The 15823-nt window shown below is 41.8% G+C and overlaps 1 protein-coding gene across 2 annotated transcripts; it reads left to right on the top strand.

Annotated features, from left to right (window-relative positions):
• Positions 1–417: 417 nt before the first annotated feature.
• Positions 418–3163, top strand: LOC308577277 (uncharacterized protein). 2 transcript variants are annotated; one of them, XM_081177319.1, is made up of 2 exons: positions 418–509; positions 760–3163. In XM_081177319.1, exon 2 carries the CDS (start codon positions 763–765, stop codon positions 2926–2928), a length of 2166 nt encoding a protein of 721 aa, XP_081033445.1. In that variant the 5' UTR covers positions 418–509; positions 760–762; the 3' UTR covers positions 2929–3163. The 2 variants fall into 2 exon arrangements, with proteins under 2 accessions (XP_081033445.1, XP_081033446.1); XM_081177320.1 differs by lacking the exon at positions 418–509 and adding an exon at positions 520–540.
• The last annotated feature ends 12660 nt before the right edge of the window (positions 3164–15823 follow it).

The following is a 15823-nucleotide window of genomic DNA, read 5'->3' as shown; positions in this document are numbered from 1 at the left end:
TGATAAGACCTTTTCCTGCACCAGCATCACCTCTCCTGGGGTCTGAAGCAACATGGCACAGGCAAGAACTGAAATACAAAACAGGCACTTCAAGCATGAAGACTTCCAGTAGTGGACGGCATGGTGGAGTGGCTGCGTTCACCTGACCTCCTGAGTTACTGGTGCTTACTGGCAAGCTGTATGAAGGTTAGTGCAGTGCAAACACAATGGCAGGAGTGTCAGGTTGGCTGTGGCCCAAACATGCTAGCAATAAGTTAAGCAGGGGTCCTAATAGGTACGACTGTAATTCTGTTTATAGTTCAGATGTTTAAAGCCCACCACCTTCAATGGGTTCATAAGCACCATATTATGCAAGGGTTGAAAAAACGGATCCTTTGTCCGCCTACATAGTGAGCTCACAGCTAGAACATTCAGTGTGTTCTGTTTACTCGAATTGAACATTGTCTCCATGGGAAAGAGAACAATCAGCTGAAACCAAGTACCTTCTTAGAAATAATAACTTGGAAGAGGTGAGCAGAAGTGAGTTGGGGGCAATGGAAGGTGGGGGATATAGGGAAGAAGTGCATTTTTTGACTTGCTTATTGCAAAGCAGCATTCTCCAACCCGATGCCCTCCATCTCCCCCCTCATTTATTTTTGATCCAGCCCAATTTATTCCTTAGTCTAGGTTCCAACAGCATTGGGGAATGATCAGATTTCTACAGTAGGGGGAGTATATGTTCTGCTGCCTAAGTTAAGTCTTCTGTGTGCTTTCTTTCAGATCATGAGACCCCCGAATAAGGAATGTAAGCCAAGAACTGGCCTTAGACCCTCAAGTGGGGGTTCTTTAGGTAGGAGAATGCCAACAGATACAGCTAAAAACTCAAAATGTGCCATGTGCTTGGAAAGAATCCGAGACCCAACTTACTTGAACCCTTGCAATCACAGGTTCTGCTTTGACTGTATCCAGAAGTGGTCAAGGAAGAAAGTGATATGCCCACTGTGCAAGGAGCATTTCTATTCTTTTTTCCACACTGTAAACACCAGAGGTGCATTGTGTGAATATGTTCTGCCTTTGAAGGGCGCCTCCCTTTCTGGTTGTGGGGAAGGTCACACATCAGCTTCCACCCAAAGACCTGCATCACCCCCTGACAATGGCATATTGGATGAGGAAGTTAAAGGAACACAGTCTCAGAGAGAGAAGGATCTTTACCAGCTCATGAAACAGTTCACAGTCACAAAGAAACACGCTAATATAGAAGTCATCAGCCTTGGGAAATTTAAAACCCAAGCTGTAATTCATTTCAGGAAAGCTCTATACCGTGCTGGCATCCAGGTCCAAACCACTAAAAATCCAGAGTTCAACCGAACTCCTTCAGCAGAATTATTCAGAAGAAACCCAAGATGCTTTGACAGATTGATTCCATGGCTGAAACGAGAATTAAAAGTATTGTGTGGCAATCAGAGGCCACTGATTCATACCTTACTGAACTTTATCCTCAACAACATGACTCAGCATGATCTGCAGAGCAAGGACTTTGAGGACCTGCTACGGCCTCACTTGCGTCAATTCACAGCCCACTTCCTTCATGAGTTCATCAGTTTTGTGCAGTCCCCCTTCAACCTGAAGAAGTACGACTGGAATGCCTCATATGCCTGTCCTGCTTTCGCGCAGGAAGATTCTAACTCTTCCGTCTCTTCCGCATCTTCAGATGTTGAGCATGATAATGAAGAGGCACCCAAAACTGATGGTGAAGTAGAGGACAGGAACATAGGATGCTTACATTCTACTTCACAGAAAGATCTAACTGATGCGTTTGCTGGAACAGACGGAATATCCCATGCGAATGATGAAGGAAACGATTTGGAGGACTTGTCCAACAGTGATACTGAAAAAGGGAGACAGACACCAGACAGTTTTATGAAGATCAAGATCGGTAAAAAAACACAACCAGTTGGATCATTATCTCACCCCCAGTCTCATCAATGCAGAGAGGAAGATGAGGGTATGGGGGAACTGCGTCCTGTCCACACCCAAAGCTCAAAGCACACTGAAGTCTCTAAGAATTCTCCAAATGTCTTAGGATCTGGAGATTACAATGCATTTAGCTTTAATGATGATGATGTTGTTAGCCTGGTGGCTGTGCACAACTCTGCAAAGGAAGAAGCAGCCAAATGGAAAGATCTGGATTTCCCCATAGATCACTCGAAAAGCTCATCTTCAGAGAGGCACGCAACATTGTCTGCAGGCCGAAAGGGTATCTTTAAAAAGTGCACTTTGAGGGATATGGAATACAATTTTGAAGAAGGCTATTCTTCCCCCAAGGAAAAACATGGAGGAAGGGGAAGAGCAAGGCATCCAAATGAAGGAAGGCACCATTCAAACTATTCCAGGGACAAGAGGCTTAGAAGAGAGCCCAGAAAGTCCAAATCAAGAGATATGAGCTTACTATTAAGGAGCAGCCTGCCATTAAGAAGCGAGGGCTTTGTGGCTAGAGACATAAGCAAGTCCAAGTCTCAGAGTTCAACTCACTTTAGAAAACAAAGGAGCAAAGACTATGATTATTTGAGAAATAGGGTCCCCAGTGAGCCAGGCTGGAGATACCTTTACTATAGACAAGACTGCGAAAGATACAGGTACGATGACCCATTGTATTGCAAGGGTGTGCCAGCCAGAGTATACAGTCAAACCTTCCTGCCGAGCTCCAGAGAGAGATCATATTTCCCTCCAGAACGCAGAGTCTCTCAAGAAAGTTTCACTAAAGGCTGGTATGATTGTTCAGAGAGATGCAGAAGTGCAGGAAGACCCAGAGGCAGGTTTGCTGTAGTAGGGCAGGAGAGAGGGCCCTACGATAAACTTGGCGGGAAAAGGAGGCACAAATTGCATCATGTGGAGTCTTCCCATTCAAGGGGAGGGCCAAAGTATTTCCCGAAGGATCTGAATAGCTAAAGGCATCTTTGCAGATCTCAGGGCAACAGCAATAGCCCAAAAGAAAGCTATGAAGGGAAGGCTGCAGAAGTAACAGCTGAACATTAACAAGGACAAATACATAAAATAGCGGGAGGCAAGAGCCTCATTAAAAGAGAGGCAGAAAAGAGAAGCCTAAATGGAAAACAATGTATTGTTATTCTCCAAGTGTGAATCTTGCCTTATTGGAACAAAATAAATGTCTCATATATATGTACTCATGTGTGCATGTAGTTCAGTGTCCATCACAAACCTTCTCAGGGTTTGGGAGAAGATAATTTTTTAAAAAATAAACCACGCATAAAACAAAAAATATCAAATTAAATTGCAATGAACATATGCTTGCTTAAAACTGTCAATTGTACTCCATTTGGAAAGTGTTAGGCTCAAGTTTTAATTGACCTCTTGGAAAAGGGTCTTCCTCGTAGTGGGGCAGTCTCTAGCCCTCTAATCATGTGTGACTTGGAATCACAGGAGGGGAACATGGGGTCATCCACTTTTCCATCCCTTCTATGTTCCACACTTTGGGTTGAGTGGTCTTCTGAGGGTCACATGTCACTGGTGGGTGGAACCAGAGGTAAAGTGGGTGGAGCAATGAATACAGAATTTTGCTTGTGTACAGTAGGCTGTATTGGACACCCCTCTCTATCTTCCAGGCTTCCAGGCAAGCAAGAGGCATTATCAAAGTTCAAGGAAACATTCCATCCGGACAAAAGCATTTGTGTGGCAAAGTAGGGTCAGTGAGAGGCATGGCCTGGGGTGAATTCTGAGGACCTGATTGAGAGGTGCGGAGGGCCATATTTGGCTCTTGGACCTATTGTTCCTATCTTTAAACGTTCTGTTTTCAGGAGCAGCTAACCAGATCATTGGGGAAGCTTGCAAAGAATGGATGGTTTCTGTCCCCCAAACCTGATAGTCACAAGTGTGTTTTCTCCTGTAGATATAAAAGTTCCACTTTGCTACCATGGTTCACATCCACCAAAGCTAAGTGGAACTTCCATATGCAGGGAATAATTCTGAATACAGAGGCACACGCTAGGTGTAAGGAGTCAGAGAAGTAGCTGTGTTACTACTTATCACTCAGCAAGGTTATTCCATCATTTTCCCATTCAGCAAAAGTGGCATGGGTTGTATTGCTGGGGTGAGTTTATCATGTGGCTGAAAGCCAAAGGTACCCATATCTTCATGTTTTGATAGCTTTCACTTATTTTTTTAAAAAATATTTTTTATTAACCAGCCAATCAAATCAAATTAAATCACATCACATAAATTCCGAATTACAAAGCCAAATTTTAAATTTTGTTGGGGGGACCCATATTTCAAGATTCGAAGGGGGATTCTGATCATCTTCTTGCTACTGCATTAATGTCCAAATCAGACCAAATCAGTCCAAACAGAGTTCATAATTCTATCCAGTCTTATATTGCTGTTTCCACATCACATCTTGTTCATATATTTTCTCTTTTTTCTTTATGATCTCTTCTGATAGTCTCCTTAAGCCGATAAACACCAATATTAATCCTATGTGAATTTTTCCGTTCTTCCAATCCTCAAATCGAGATGGTTTCCATATATCATCACCTTCATAGATAACATCCTCCCCACCATCCGGGGGGGGGGGGGGGTAGGGAGGCTAATTACTCCCATCATAGCCTCCAAATTACCTCGTGTGGGTCGGAGAGATGTTATTGTCAGCCATCTTCCGATGCGCCCCCTAGTGGCCCCCCGTGGTAGCTTTCAGTTAAAGTTGTATTTTGGGGAAACTGCCAAAGGTCCCACTTTCAATTTCTAGCATTTGTAGGTAGAGATGGGGATGGGGAGATTCAGTCTAAAATCCTGGAGAGACCCTGTCAATCAATGTGGACAGGACTGCACCAGATTGATCAAGCAGAAGGCAGCTTCCTATGTTCTTTTGTAATGCAGGTACCATGATGTTTCCTGGTCAACTGTTTCCACCCTAAAGTGGAGTTTGTTCCATTCACCTGAGTTAGGCTGATTTCAAGCAGAATGTTTATGAGAACAGAACTTTGTGGATTTTGATACCTAGTTCTCATGATGCATATAATTCGAATTAGCGATTGGCGGCTTCTTTTCGAGCATTATCATTAAACCCATCAATTTTTAATCAAGAAATGTTCACTTTATTCCCTGTGTAATTCTGAGATAACAGTAAGGAGAGCAGGATTCAGCATAGTTCCTCTGCTAACTAATGTGCTTTTCTTAATCATCTGTAATTAACTTTTAACAGCTACTACTTTAATTTTAAATTAAAGGCTTATTTGTAGCAGTCCATTTGACATGTAAACATTTTCTCACTTCAATGGCCCTCCATCTCAATGAACTTTACATTAAACTCCCTGTTGCTAAAGTATTCAAACCAAGGTGACAAAGCTAGAAACTCCTCCTTCTGGAGTCCTCTTCAGACGTTCAAGGCTCAAGACATGAAAGGGAGAGTAGAGGAGAGTCTACTTCCACCACCAGTTTCATCACCTTTTGTTTGGAACCCTGGGAAGATCAAGGTTCTACATTGTGCTGAGAACATCCAGGGGAAGAGATGGCCCCTTGCTACAGGTCAAGGACAGTATCTCCTAGAGCAGTGTTTCTCAACCTGTGGGTCCCCAGATGTTGTTGGACTACAACTCCCATCATACCTAGCCAGTATGACCAGTGGTCAGGGATGATGGGAGTTGTAGTCCAACAACATCTGGGGCCCCACAGGTTGAGAACCTCTGTCCTAGAGGCTGAGTCCTTTTTTGGGGGGGCCTTTTTGGGAGGGAGCCAGTCCCCCCAATGTTCAAAGGGGTCAGAGGAGGCCAAGAATGGAGCTGGGACCAGTGCGGCTTCAGTGGCCAGCTCCTTCTCCTCCTGCTCCTGCCACAGAGAGGAAGGAGTGGGGAAGCAGTTCCTCGCTGGTGGTGGCAGCAGCAGGACGAGCTGGCGACCACTGAAACCATGCTGTTGATGTGTTTGGCTCCTCCCCCTGGCTCTCCAATGTCCTGACATCATGTGTGCAATGTCGGGATGCCATGCACATGATGTCACACATGTGATGTCAGTCCCCCCATTCTTCCTCAGAAGTTGGTGCCTCTGCTGCAGAAGTTCAGCCCTCTATCTCAAGGGTGATGGCAGGGACAAGGACTGAGGGAGTGGAACTAATGTGCTCATCTCCCTTATGCATTTCTAATAACTTGAAGATTGAATGCCCAAACTGGACTTCATTGATTCTCCCACACAAAGAGGGGGGAAACACCTGATCATACTGTGATACCCGCAACTTTCCTGCCAATGTGTCATATAAATTAACTACTACACTTGTAGTAGATGGTCCCATTTGTCCTCCACCACTACATTCTGATTGCCAGGGGTGTCTTATGTGATTTTGTTGATGGATATCATTTCAGTAGAAGGGGTTATCCAGTTGTTGTGGAGGCACAATGGAGGTGGACCACTGTTGCTTTGGGGCAAGGTAGTGAGGAGGTAGTTGCAGTGCAAACACGTGGGCAAGAGCACTGGAATGGCTCTACTAGTTTGCTTCCATTGCACTGACCTCCCTGCCCCACTCCATATCCAAAGCAGCGTACTATTTTTTTTAATAAAAAAATAAGCATTAATATAGTACATAAAAAATCAAAATCAAGTAAAATGTAATGGGATCGAAAAACACCAATCTAAGACTCCAGCTAAGAATCTTATTCATTTATTAATGGATTTGCTAGCTTGCATGCAATCAACAAAAATAAAAATATTTCGGCAAAATGAACACGTATTATTTTAATGAATAATTAGCCTCAAATAAAACCTTCACCATCTGTTCCGCTTGCGGATTAGGACAGCTAAGAGAAATATATTTCAGAAGTAGATTGGCTAATTAGGTAAAGTGACTGGGAAACAGGGGATTTACTTGCTATTTTCAGAGGTGCCAAAGGATTAACAGTCGGTTTAGAGGGAGGATTGGCTTCCCTTAAATGAATTTGATGCTACTTTTGCATTATTTATGGAAAATAAATACAAACTTGGCTCTCTTTCTTAAAAAAGAAAGGTCTTAACATGATTCCACCCGCCCCATAAACAAACAAACAAACAAATAAACAACCCTCTTTGAGATATAGCAGTTCTGTGGCTGGCAGCATGTCTGTTTTAAGTGCCAGGCTCAATACTTTGCAACCAATGCTATTTTTTCTGAGGAAAGAGGTGCCAGAACTCCCTTGTTCTCCTATAATGGCAATGCTGCCCACCTGAGAGGTGCTATACCTGAGTTCCAGTGAGTTCTAGCTGAAATAAAGCCCTGATAGCATCCATGTTGTCATGGGCTGCTGGGATGGGATTTATACTGATTGCAGGAAGGTCTGTGGTGGAGCTGGGGTATAAGAAGGGCATTAATAGCAGGGTATGCACACATACTCATGTTTCTCCACTTTACACCCTTTTACACCATTGCCTCTGAACACAAGAACAGAGCTTATCTTGTTGCGGTAAATTAATTGTAAAATGCAACTTTGCCGGGTGCGAGGCTGAGTGGTTTTCTCTCTTCTACTAATGCCGCTAACAAAAACATAAAATAAAGCTGTCTGATTTCAGCTCAGCTCTGCAGCTTCTTTTTTTCTTTTTAAGAAAAAAAGAAGATTTAATTGAAATGTTCTTCTTAAATGTACAACTGTTTCACCTCAAAACTTAAATACATTTCAGAGCTTCCCAGAGCACTGAATACACCAACGGGCACACAAACAGAGAACTCATTTGTACGACCATTCACATCAACATCTGAATGATAATAGAGGTTGATGAAAACATTTTGATGTAGAAAAGTAAAGCAAATGGAGTGATAAAGAGAATTAAATGCAGCCAAATTAAGCGGCATCAAATCCATGCCATTAAAACTGAATAGAGGCTGGCTAAATTGTAGTGAATGGTACATATCAAAGGAAAGGAGTATGACTCCCCCCTCACTTTAATTAAAAATAAAAGAGTTCCAGAGTTAAACTGAATTTTAATTCTGTTCATTAGTATTGGCTGCCTAGTGACTCACTTTCAAGTATTCCAGGAAACCTTGGAGGAATTCCTCTGCCTAAGCTTAAGGAACAGCTTGACACAAACTAGGCACCTCATTGAGTCATAGGGATGGATGGACCCATCAGTTTTGATTTCTTTCAGTCATGAAGGAACACATCCCACGTCCAGAGGGTACTACACCCAGTTCCTCATACCATAATACATGTTGATAAGGCGTATGGTCCACTAGACTTCCATAAGTCATCAGTGCAACCAAGATGTGATTGTTCAATGGCTCTTTAAAGTCCAGGTTTCACAAGGAGATTGTTGGGTGTGTTCTTTATATATACACCATGGAAGCTTCAGTCAAGTGGCTAAGCTCACCATGTGAAACAGTTGCTCAGCAGACTTCACTTTTACTTGGCACACACAAACATACACTCTATATACAGTTATAAGTTGGCAGCCCTCTCTGATTCCAGAGAGGGTTCTCTGCTTTCAGGTTCTTGCTCTTTCAAAGTCGACAGTAAGTCCTGAGTTCAGCTGCTTTCAAAGTCTTTGAAGTTCCTTGCAAAGTGCTCCATTTTCTTCTAATCAGTCCTCTCTGCTCAGATCTCCCACATTTTATCAGCACTGAATGCTGTAATTTTAAGCTCCTTATCTACAAAGGGGCTGCATGTGAATTCTGCCCAGCCACAGAGATAAGATAGTTACTAGATTCAGACAGTTGCATTGTGGGGAATGTGTCCGCACTACTCACTCATATGGAATCAACCCATTAAACACTTTCCTTAACAGAGGTAAGGTCTCTCTTCAACATTCTTTGGAGAGACCTACTGGTGACTCATTTGAAGCTGAAATTATCTACTTGCAAAGAATTTGTAATCCAGTATCTGTTAAGGGATGACATACCCAAAACTACTGAGATTGTTTCAGGATATTTAGCCAAGATTTTTAAAGTCAAATTTAAAACTACTTAATTTTAATTAATGGTGGATACTGAATCTTTTATACATTTTATGTGTTTAATATGTCTGAATTACCAAAGGTTTATGGATGTTCTCTCTCTCTCTCTCTCTCTCTCTCTCTCTCTCTCTCTCTCTCTCTCATTATTATTTTATTGTCTGAATTATGCCAATAAAGGCTGAATGAATGAACAGAAGCAAAATGAGGAGGTAAACTGTGTTTGGATTGTATAATTTCTAATCAGAAAACTAGCATGTGAGGGAGAAGGCTAGAATAGAAGTGTTTTTCATCCTTTGCTCCCCAGATGTTGTTGGACTACAACCTTCATCATCCATAGCCAGCATGGCCAATGGTCAAGGATGATGGGAGCTGAGCCCCAAAAATGCCTGGGGACTTGAGGTTGAAGAACACTGGAAAGAAACCTTTTTTTTCCTGAAACCTAGTTTTATACTAGTGAGACTTTTCTTTATGGAGGAGCAGCATCTCATGAGAGATCAATAACTCCCTTCTTTCCCCCTGCGACTACAGCCTTCCACAGGGAGGTGAGGCATCAAACCTCTTCACTGTGTTACCTGTATAGAGTAGTGGTTGTGTTGTTGCTTTTTTTAGTTCTGTATTTCATAATGAATTTTTTATTTATTTGTTTAACGCATTGAGAGATGTGCCAATTTACCATGAAAATAACTTTTGCTTGCAGCTAACTCATAGGCAGCACTGGATGGGATTGAGGAAAGAGGCAACTCTCGACAGTGAGTGGATGCATGGAGAGGAGATCAAGCCTTCAAAGATTATTCGGCAGGGAAGGCTTTCCAAAACCTTCTGTTTACCTGCAAGCAATCTCTGTACATATAATTTGTGTCTGTTTTGTTTCTCCAAACTGAAGTTGCCAGTTTATCTCTGTAAGAGAGCTGGGTGGGAAAAAAAGCAACAACACCTGTTCCACCAAAATAAATTTCCCCACATTGCATCATGGGAGGACCTAAGCCTGGCTGGAACAACTTGTGACCTACCGAGATGGATCCAGACCATCAGCCATCTCCCATAGACTGCCAGATGCCTGACAGCCATTTGTTTCCAGGCGCCAACAACACTGAGGTGTTTATTGGGCTCCTTGTAGATCACCATACATTAGGATTGCCACACAAGCAGTGTACAGGAGGAAAATGACCAGGAAAACCCATATGTACAGCAACCCATGTCAGAATGCGAATTTCCTAAAAAATATGGGCCATAGATTATTTAATAGCCATAGGCCTGGGAAAAGAGGAATGTTTTTGTCTGGTGTCTAAAGACATGTAATGAACCTTTCTGAGGAGAGCATTCCACAATGGGGAGCCACCACAGAAAATGTCTCTTGTTGCCACCCTCTGAACCTCTCTGGGAGCGGAGAGAAAGAGAAGGGTCTCAGATGACAAACGCAAGGTCTCCCTCTCAGGAACTGGTAGTGATCCTGGTAATATGAAGCCAGTGAAGCAGGCCTGTCCAACCAACAGCTACTGTCTTGAGCACAAATATTGTATAGAAATAAACCAATTTGAGTATGGCTATCCTAGACTGCTTTTCTTCTTCTTCCTTCTGGGGAAATGTCTTTCTTAGATTATATCTATTAATGTTACCCTAAATCATAATTTTCTCTCTCTAGGCAAATCCTTCTGGATTTTTCTTCTGTGTTTCACTGTGTTATGATTTCTCTTTGCTCTTTTCTTGGTTTTGATCTAATCTCATTAACCACTCCTTTAGTTTCTTTTAATGGCTTGCTTTCCCGAGCCCCATTCTGCTATCGGTGTCTCTCAACGTTCTGCTTTCAAATATATTTTCTTCCCTTCAGTTTCATTATTTCTTCATTTGTATCGATTTTAGGTGAGGTATATTGAGTTGCATTGTTGTATGTTTAAATTCCACCTCTTTCTTCTTCTGTCCTTCAAAATGTGTAAGTACCACCTGATTGCTATTTCATCATGGTTGTCTCACCATAAACCGAAGATCAATATGCAGAAAACTGAACAGATTCATTTTTCTTCCTAAACCTTCTCTGTCTTCTTCTGTCTGACTATAGTGCTTCTCTCTGCCATATTCTCTGCAGCAAGTCTGCAGTTCTGCAATTATTTTTGACAACACTTTCTTTTGCTCCTCATTTCTGCTCTTGTTAAAAATGTATCAACTTTTCCTTCCTCATAATTCCAATAGCCATTCCTTTTGAAGCATTGATTCTGCTACGGCTGCAAACATAATGTGTGTGCATGGGGAGCAGACAAGTATGATTCTACCAAAATATTCAATGCCCTTGCTAGGCTTGAGATGGCAAAGGAGCAGGGTGGAAAAATGCAGTTCATTCTTCTATTCATTTCCTGCATTTCTTTATTTTTTAAAAGGTTCCACTCCCATTAGAAATATTTGAATTTCTGGGCATGCTGGTAGCCTGGGGGGGGGGGCTTTGGAGCTTCCTGGGGATATAAGTCTGTATTCAGGGCAGAGTTGGGACAAGCAGTCATCCCCAAATGCCACCTCATTTGCAGGTAGAGAACTGGGTGCGGCTGCTTTGGTTCCATTTTGGGGGCCAAGAGTTGATCCCTAAAATGGTTTGTGGGCAGGCAAGGGAGTTTATGCTAAGTATCTTCTCAGACATACTCTGGGCAGGAAGATAGTAGCAGTCTGAATTCTGCTGTTGCTGTTGTGTTACCAGAAGGCCAGAGTAAGGAATCTCTTTGCCACCATATAAGCTCTTCCTTCCCCACCCCTCCAAATTTTGTGCCATCCTCTTCCCTCCCGCCTCAGGATTCAGCCAAGCTGCCCCCACCCAAATCAGGAGACTATCAAAAGAAAAATGGGGGAGACCCAGTCCTAATTCAGTCTCTTATTATTTGTAGAACTGATTGTTTAATATCTGTCTCAATGGGATTCTCCTGTTCGCTTCATTTTCTTTTCCTTATGGGTTGATTGTCTTTCCCCTTTATATATTGATTTGTATCGACTGTCTACCTTATCAAATTCCATCTGGCTTTTCCTTTCCTTTTCTTTTTTTGCAAAGGGCCCAAGCCTGCAAGCCCAACCCCACTTATCTGGGAGCAAGCTCTATTGAATTCAGTAGGGCTCACTTCTGAACAGACACAATTAGGGTTGTGCTGTTCATTCTTATGACTTTGTATCTCTGTTTTCTTCTCCTCTGTATCTCTGCTCTTGAAATCTGAAGATTCTTTTTCATCCTCACCTCTCACATGCTGCTATTTGGATCACTTCTTTTTATCTCTGTTCTGTATGCCCAGAACATCCTTTCAGCATTGATCCAACTGGTCTCTTCCTTTATTTAAGAAGTTACTGGGGAAACTCATATTTTAACCCTTGCTTTTCTTTCATGATTATCATGATTAATGTTTGACAGCTACAATCTCTCTTCCCTCTAAATTCCCTCTTCTTGTATGTTGTGTTTTATTAGATTGTATGTCTGTTGGCAGAGCCATGTCTCTTTAATTTTTGTACGGTTCTAATACGCATTGCATTGCAGAAGGATTTCAATGAAGATGGTTGACAATGCTCCATTTGTCCTACGTACGTGCAAGGGGTGGGAGGGAGGGGGAAAACACATCAAATAAAGAGGAGAAATAAGAGAAATGGCTCTGCTGTTTACTGATGCAAAACTCTTTACTGTAGTTCAATGTGTTTCAAGGAAAAACACTCATTTGAGAGCAGTGGAATGAGCCATGGCATTTAAACCACAGTAGAATCTGAGTTCTGTGTAATCTAGCAGTTGACAGATACCCTAAGGCCTGCAGTTCTCTGGGGATGCTTAGCAGAGCCAAAGAGTTTCATCCAGGCTTAATTCACTAGGTTGACCAAGGCAGTTTCAGTCCCAAACCCAAACCAAATTGATGAAATGTTATGACTGATTTTAATACTGTATTCTTACTGCTGTATGTAGCTGGCTTTAGGACCTTATTGTTAAGGACGGGTAAGGCATCTAATTAAATAATGATACTAACAAAGTTTTTATTCATTTGTTGCAGTGTTGCATTTCTATCTTAATAGCAGTGCTGAATTTCACACGTGCAAAAGAGCGGCCTGTTTTTCCTTCTTAAAGTACATTTTAAAGACTGGGTTTAACCCTTTGGCAAGTCACTGTATGTCCAGGAATATGGTCACACCCACACCACAGATTTAAAACACACATATACCATTTTAAGAGTCTTTGTTTCCCCCCAAAGAATCCTGGGAACTGATGTTAAGAGTTGTCCAAAGGCCCTTAACTAAATTACAGTTCCCAGGATTCTCTGGGTGAAGCCATTGCTCTTTGGGTATTTTAAAAGCGTGGTGTGGATGTGACCATATTCTAGCTGTCTTGAGCAAATTGGATAATGGTAGGTTTGCTTGTCTGGATAGCGAGTAGTGTGTGAGAGAATATAAAAGTGTCTGGGCACCTACAGTCTAAATTCACTCCAAAATATGGATGTGTAGAATCCTCAGAGAAATTTAAACAGGGGAATTGACAAAGGGGATTGGAATTCATTGGGCTTCCTTTGAAATTCCTTTGACATTTTGCCTGCACAGAAACTTCTGTGCTCCCTTCATATTTAACTTTAGGTGAAATCCAGTGACAACCTAAGGATGCAGAACCCCTCTGAGAAATTTTGCTCATTTTATTGAAACTCGCTGAGCTTTCCCCGAGGGACAACCTCCAAATTTGCCTTGAAGTTAGCTTAAGGTAGAAGTTTCCTTAAAGTAGAACTACTTTGTGATGAAGGACATGCTATGCTAAATAAATAAACAGAACAGTGACAACTCTGCTCAGAATCTTCATTACAAGTTTTTTGGCAATTATGAAAGTTAGATCCACAGTCAGCAAATATTCATTTAGTTTATGCATGCCATCCAAGAATATAAAGAACTAATTGTCAGGTTGAATAGAACCTGCCTTCTTCCTGGATTTTTCAAAAACTAGTAACCTCTGTATGCATTATTTGCCTACGGCTTTCATGAAGAACTAATTCCTGATGCTATTTTTCAGATGTATATGGAAGACACTTCTGTCTCATTAAGAGTCACTATAAACTGGATTCTCATTTTTTTAAAAAAAGGCCTAAAATTTCATGAAATGCTGATTCACTTTGAACTACGGATTCACAATGCTATAAAATATTTATACGCTCCCTCTTGTTGGCATTAAATTTTTCAGTAAGGTTAAGGTCATGAATCACGATAGGGCGTTTAATGAAACAAAATTGTTCTGCCGGTTGAACTTTTATATTAATTCATCTTGTTCCATAGTGCAAAATCTTCTACACCATACTGATATCTCTAACACCAAAATCCCTAGTTTTAGGAACAGGATGCCAAACCTTTTATCTGCTGCTGTGCTAAAATGTGCCCTCCAATTTCTTGGAAGTTTTCATCTTCCATGAAGGCTTTGCAAATGTGTGTAAGAGCCAGTGTGGTGTAGTGGTTAAGAGCAGTAGTCTCGTAATCTGGGGAACTGGGTTCGCATCTCTGCTCCTCCACATGCAGCTGCTGGGTGACCTTGGGCCAGGCACACTTCTTTGAAGTCTCTCAGCCCCACTCACCTTACAGAGTGTTTGTTGTGGGGGAGGAAGGGAAAGGAGAATGTTAGCCGCTTTGAGACTCCATAAAGGGAGTGAAAGGCGGGATATCAAATCCAAACTCCTCCTCCTCCTCCTCCTCCTCCTCCTCCTCCTCCTCTTCTTCTTCTTCTTCACACAGACCTCACATGAAGTTGCTCTAAAGCTTCTTTAGAATTTTAGTTCTCATTGTGGGGAGGCCAAGGGTGGCATGTGTGTTTTTCTTCCCATTAAACCTTTGGTTCTCCAGAAGTTCCTGAATTACCACCTCCATCATCCCTGGCCATTGGCCACACTTCCTGAGGCTGAAAGGAGTTGTAGTTCAGCAACATCTAGAAGTCCAGAGCTTTCCCATGCAGGCATTAAACATTTTCCCGATGCTCTGATGCCCATGCTTGCTGATCTCATAAAAGGCCCTTGAGAGGTGTTGCCTCATGAAGTATCCCCTTTAGCTTTAACTGAAGTGTGAGAAGACAGGGACTCTGGCATAATAGGAACAGCTTGGTTCTTGTCTAGAGGGGAAAAAGAGCTAACGAGAAAGACATGTATTGTTGGTTTGTCCCTTTCTTATCTGCTAGTAGAAGCAAAATCTATTGTTAAGAAGAGAAGGCAAGAGATGGATGTCTGCCTTTAACCAGCATATGCCATATATCTATTTTCTAACACTATCCAAGTAAAGAAGAGCAGTTTTGTTGGCACATTTTAATTTTACTCTCCAAAATCCTAGACGGCAGATTTGCTGAAGTTCCCTTCAAGTATATGTGCTGTCCTTGGGTCCATTTAGTGCTTGAAATAGTCTCTTCATGTTTTTCTACTGTAGATTCTATGAAGGGGTGACAGAATGCATCATTTATCCCCTTATGAGATAGTTTCCTGATTGGGCCTTAGAGATCCTTTTGAGTATCTTCATTAAAGGGTCTGATAAATTTATTAAAGAAGAGGAGGCAGTATATGTGAATTTTGTAATATCTCCTAGACCTTATGATTCTCAGCTCCTAGCTCCTTTTCACCTTTGTTCTTCAGAGGCTGTGATTTTGTATCTTTTAAAATTTCTGGCTCTTTCTTTATGGTTGGTTGCCTGCAATAAATATTTGATCCATTGATCCTAGGGGAAATTGTATTGCAAGAATGTGTGTTTGACAAAATTGCATAATAATGCATAATAATGTGTTTGTTCTCACAAAAATGTTGAAGAAGTTTCATGAGATCTTTAAACACACACACACACACACACACACTGAAGACAAGAACAACTTCAGAGCAGAAAAATGTGAAGAGGTCAGACATAAACAATGGCAGATTTAGCCATCCTTATTTAATGGACACAAATGTCACTCTGAATATTCAGTTGATAT

The sequence above is a fragment of the Podarcis bocagei genome, assembly GCF_964188305.1.
Source record: "Podarcis bocagei genome assembly, chromosome: 17".
Taxonomy (NCBI): domain Eukaryota; kingdom Metazoa; phylum Chordata; class Lepidosauria; order Squamata; family Lacertidae; genus Podarcis; species Podarcis bocagei.
Note: the sequence above shows the minus strand (reverse complement) of the source record. Positions and strands in the feature narration are given on the sequence as shown.

Bases quoted from the DNA above. Each gene is read 5' to 3' on its own strand.
- LOC308577277 (XM_081177319.1), top strand. From the start codon at position 763: ATGAGACCCCCGAATAAGGAATGTAAGCCAAGAACTGGCCTTAGACCC.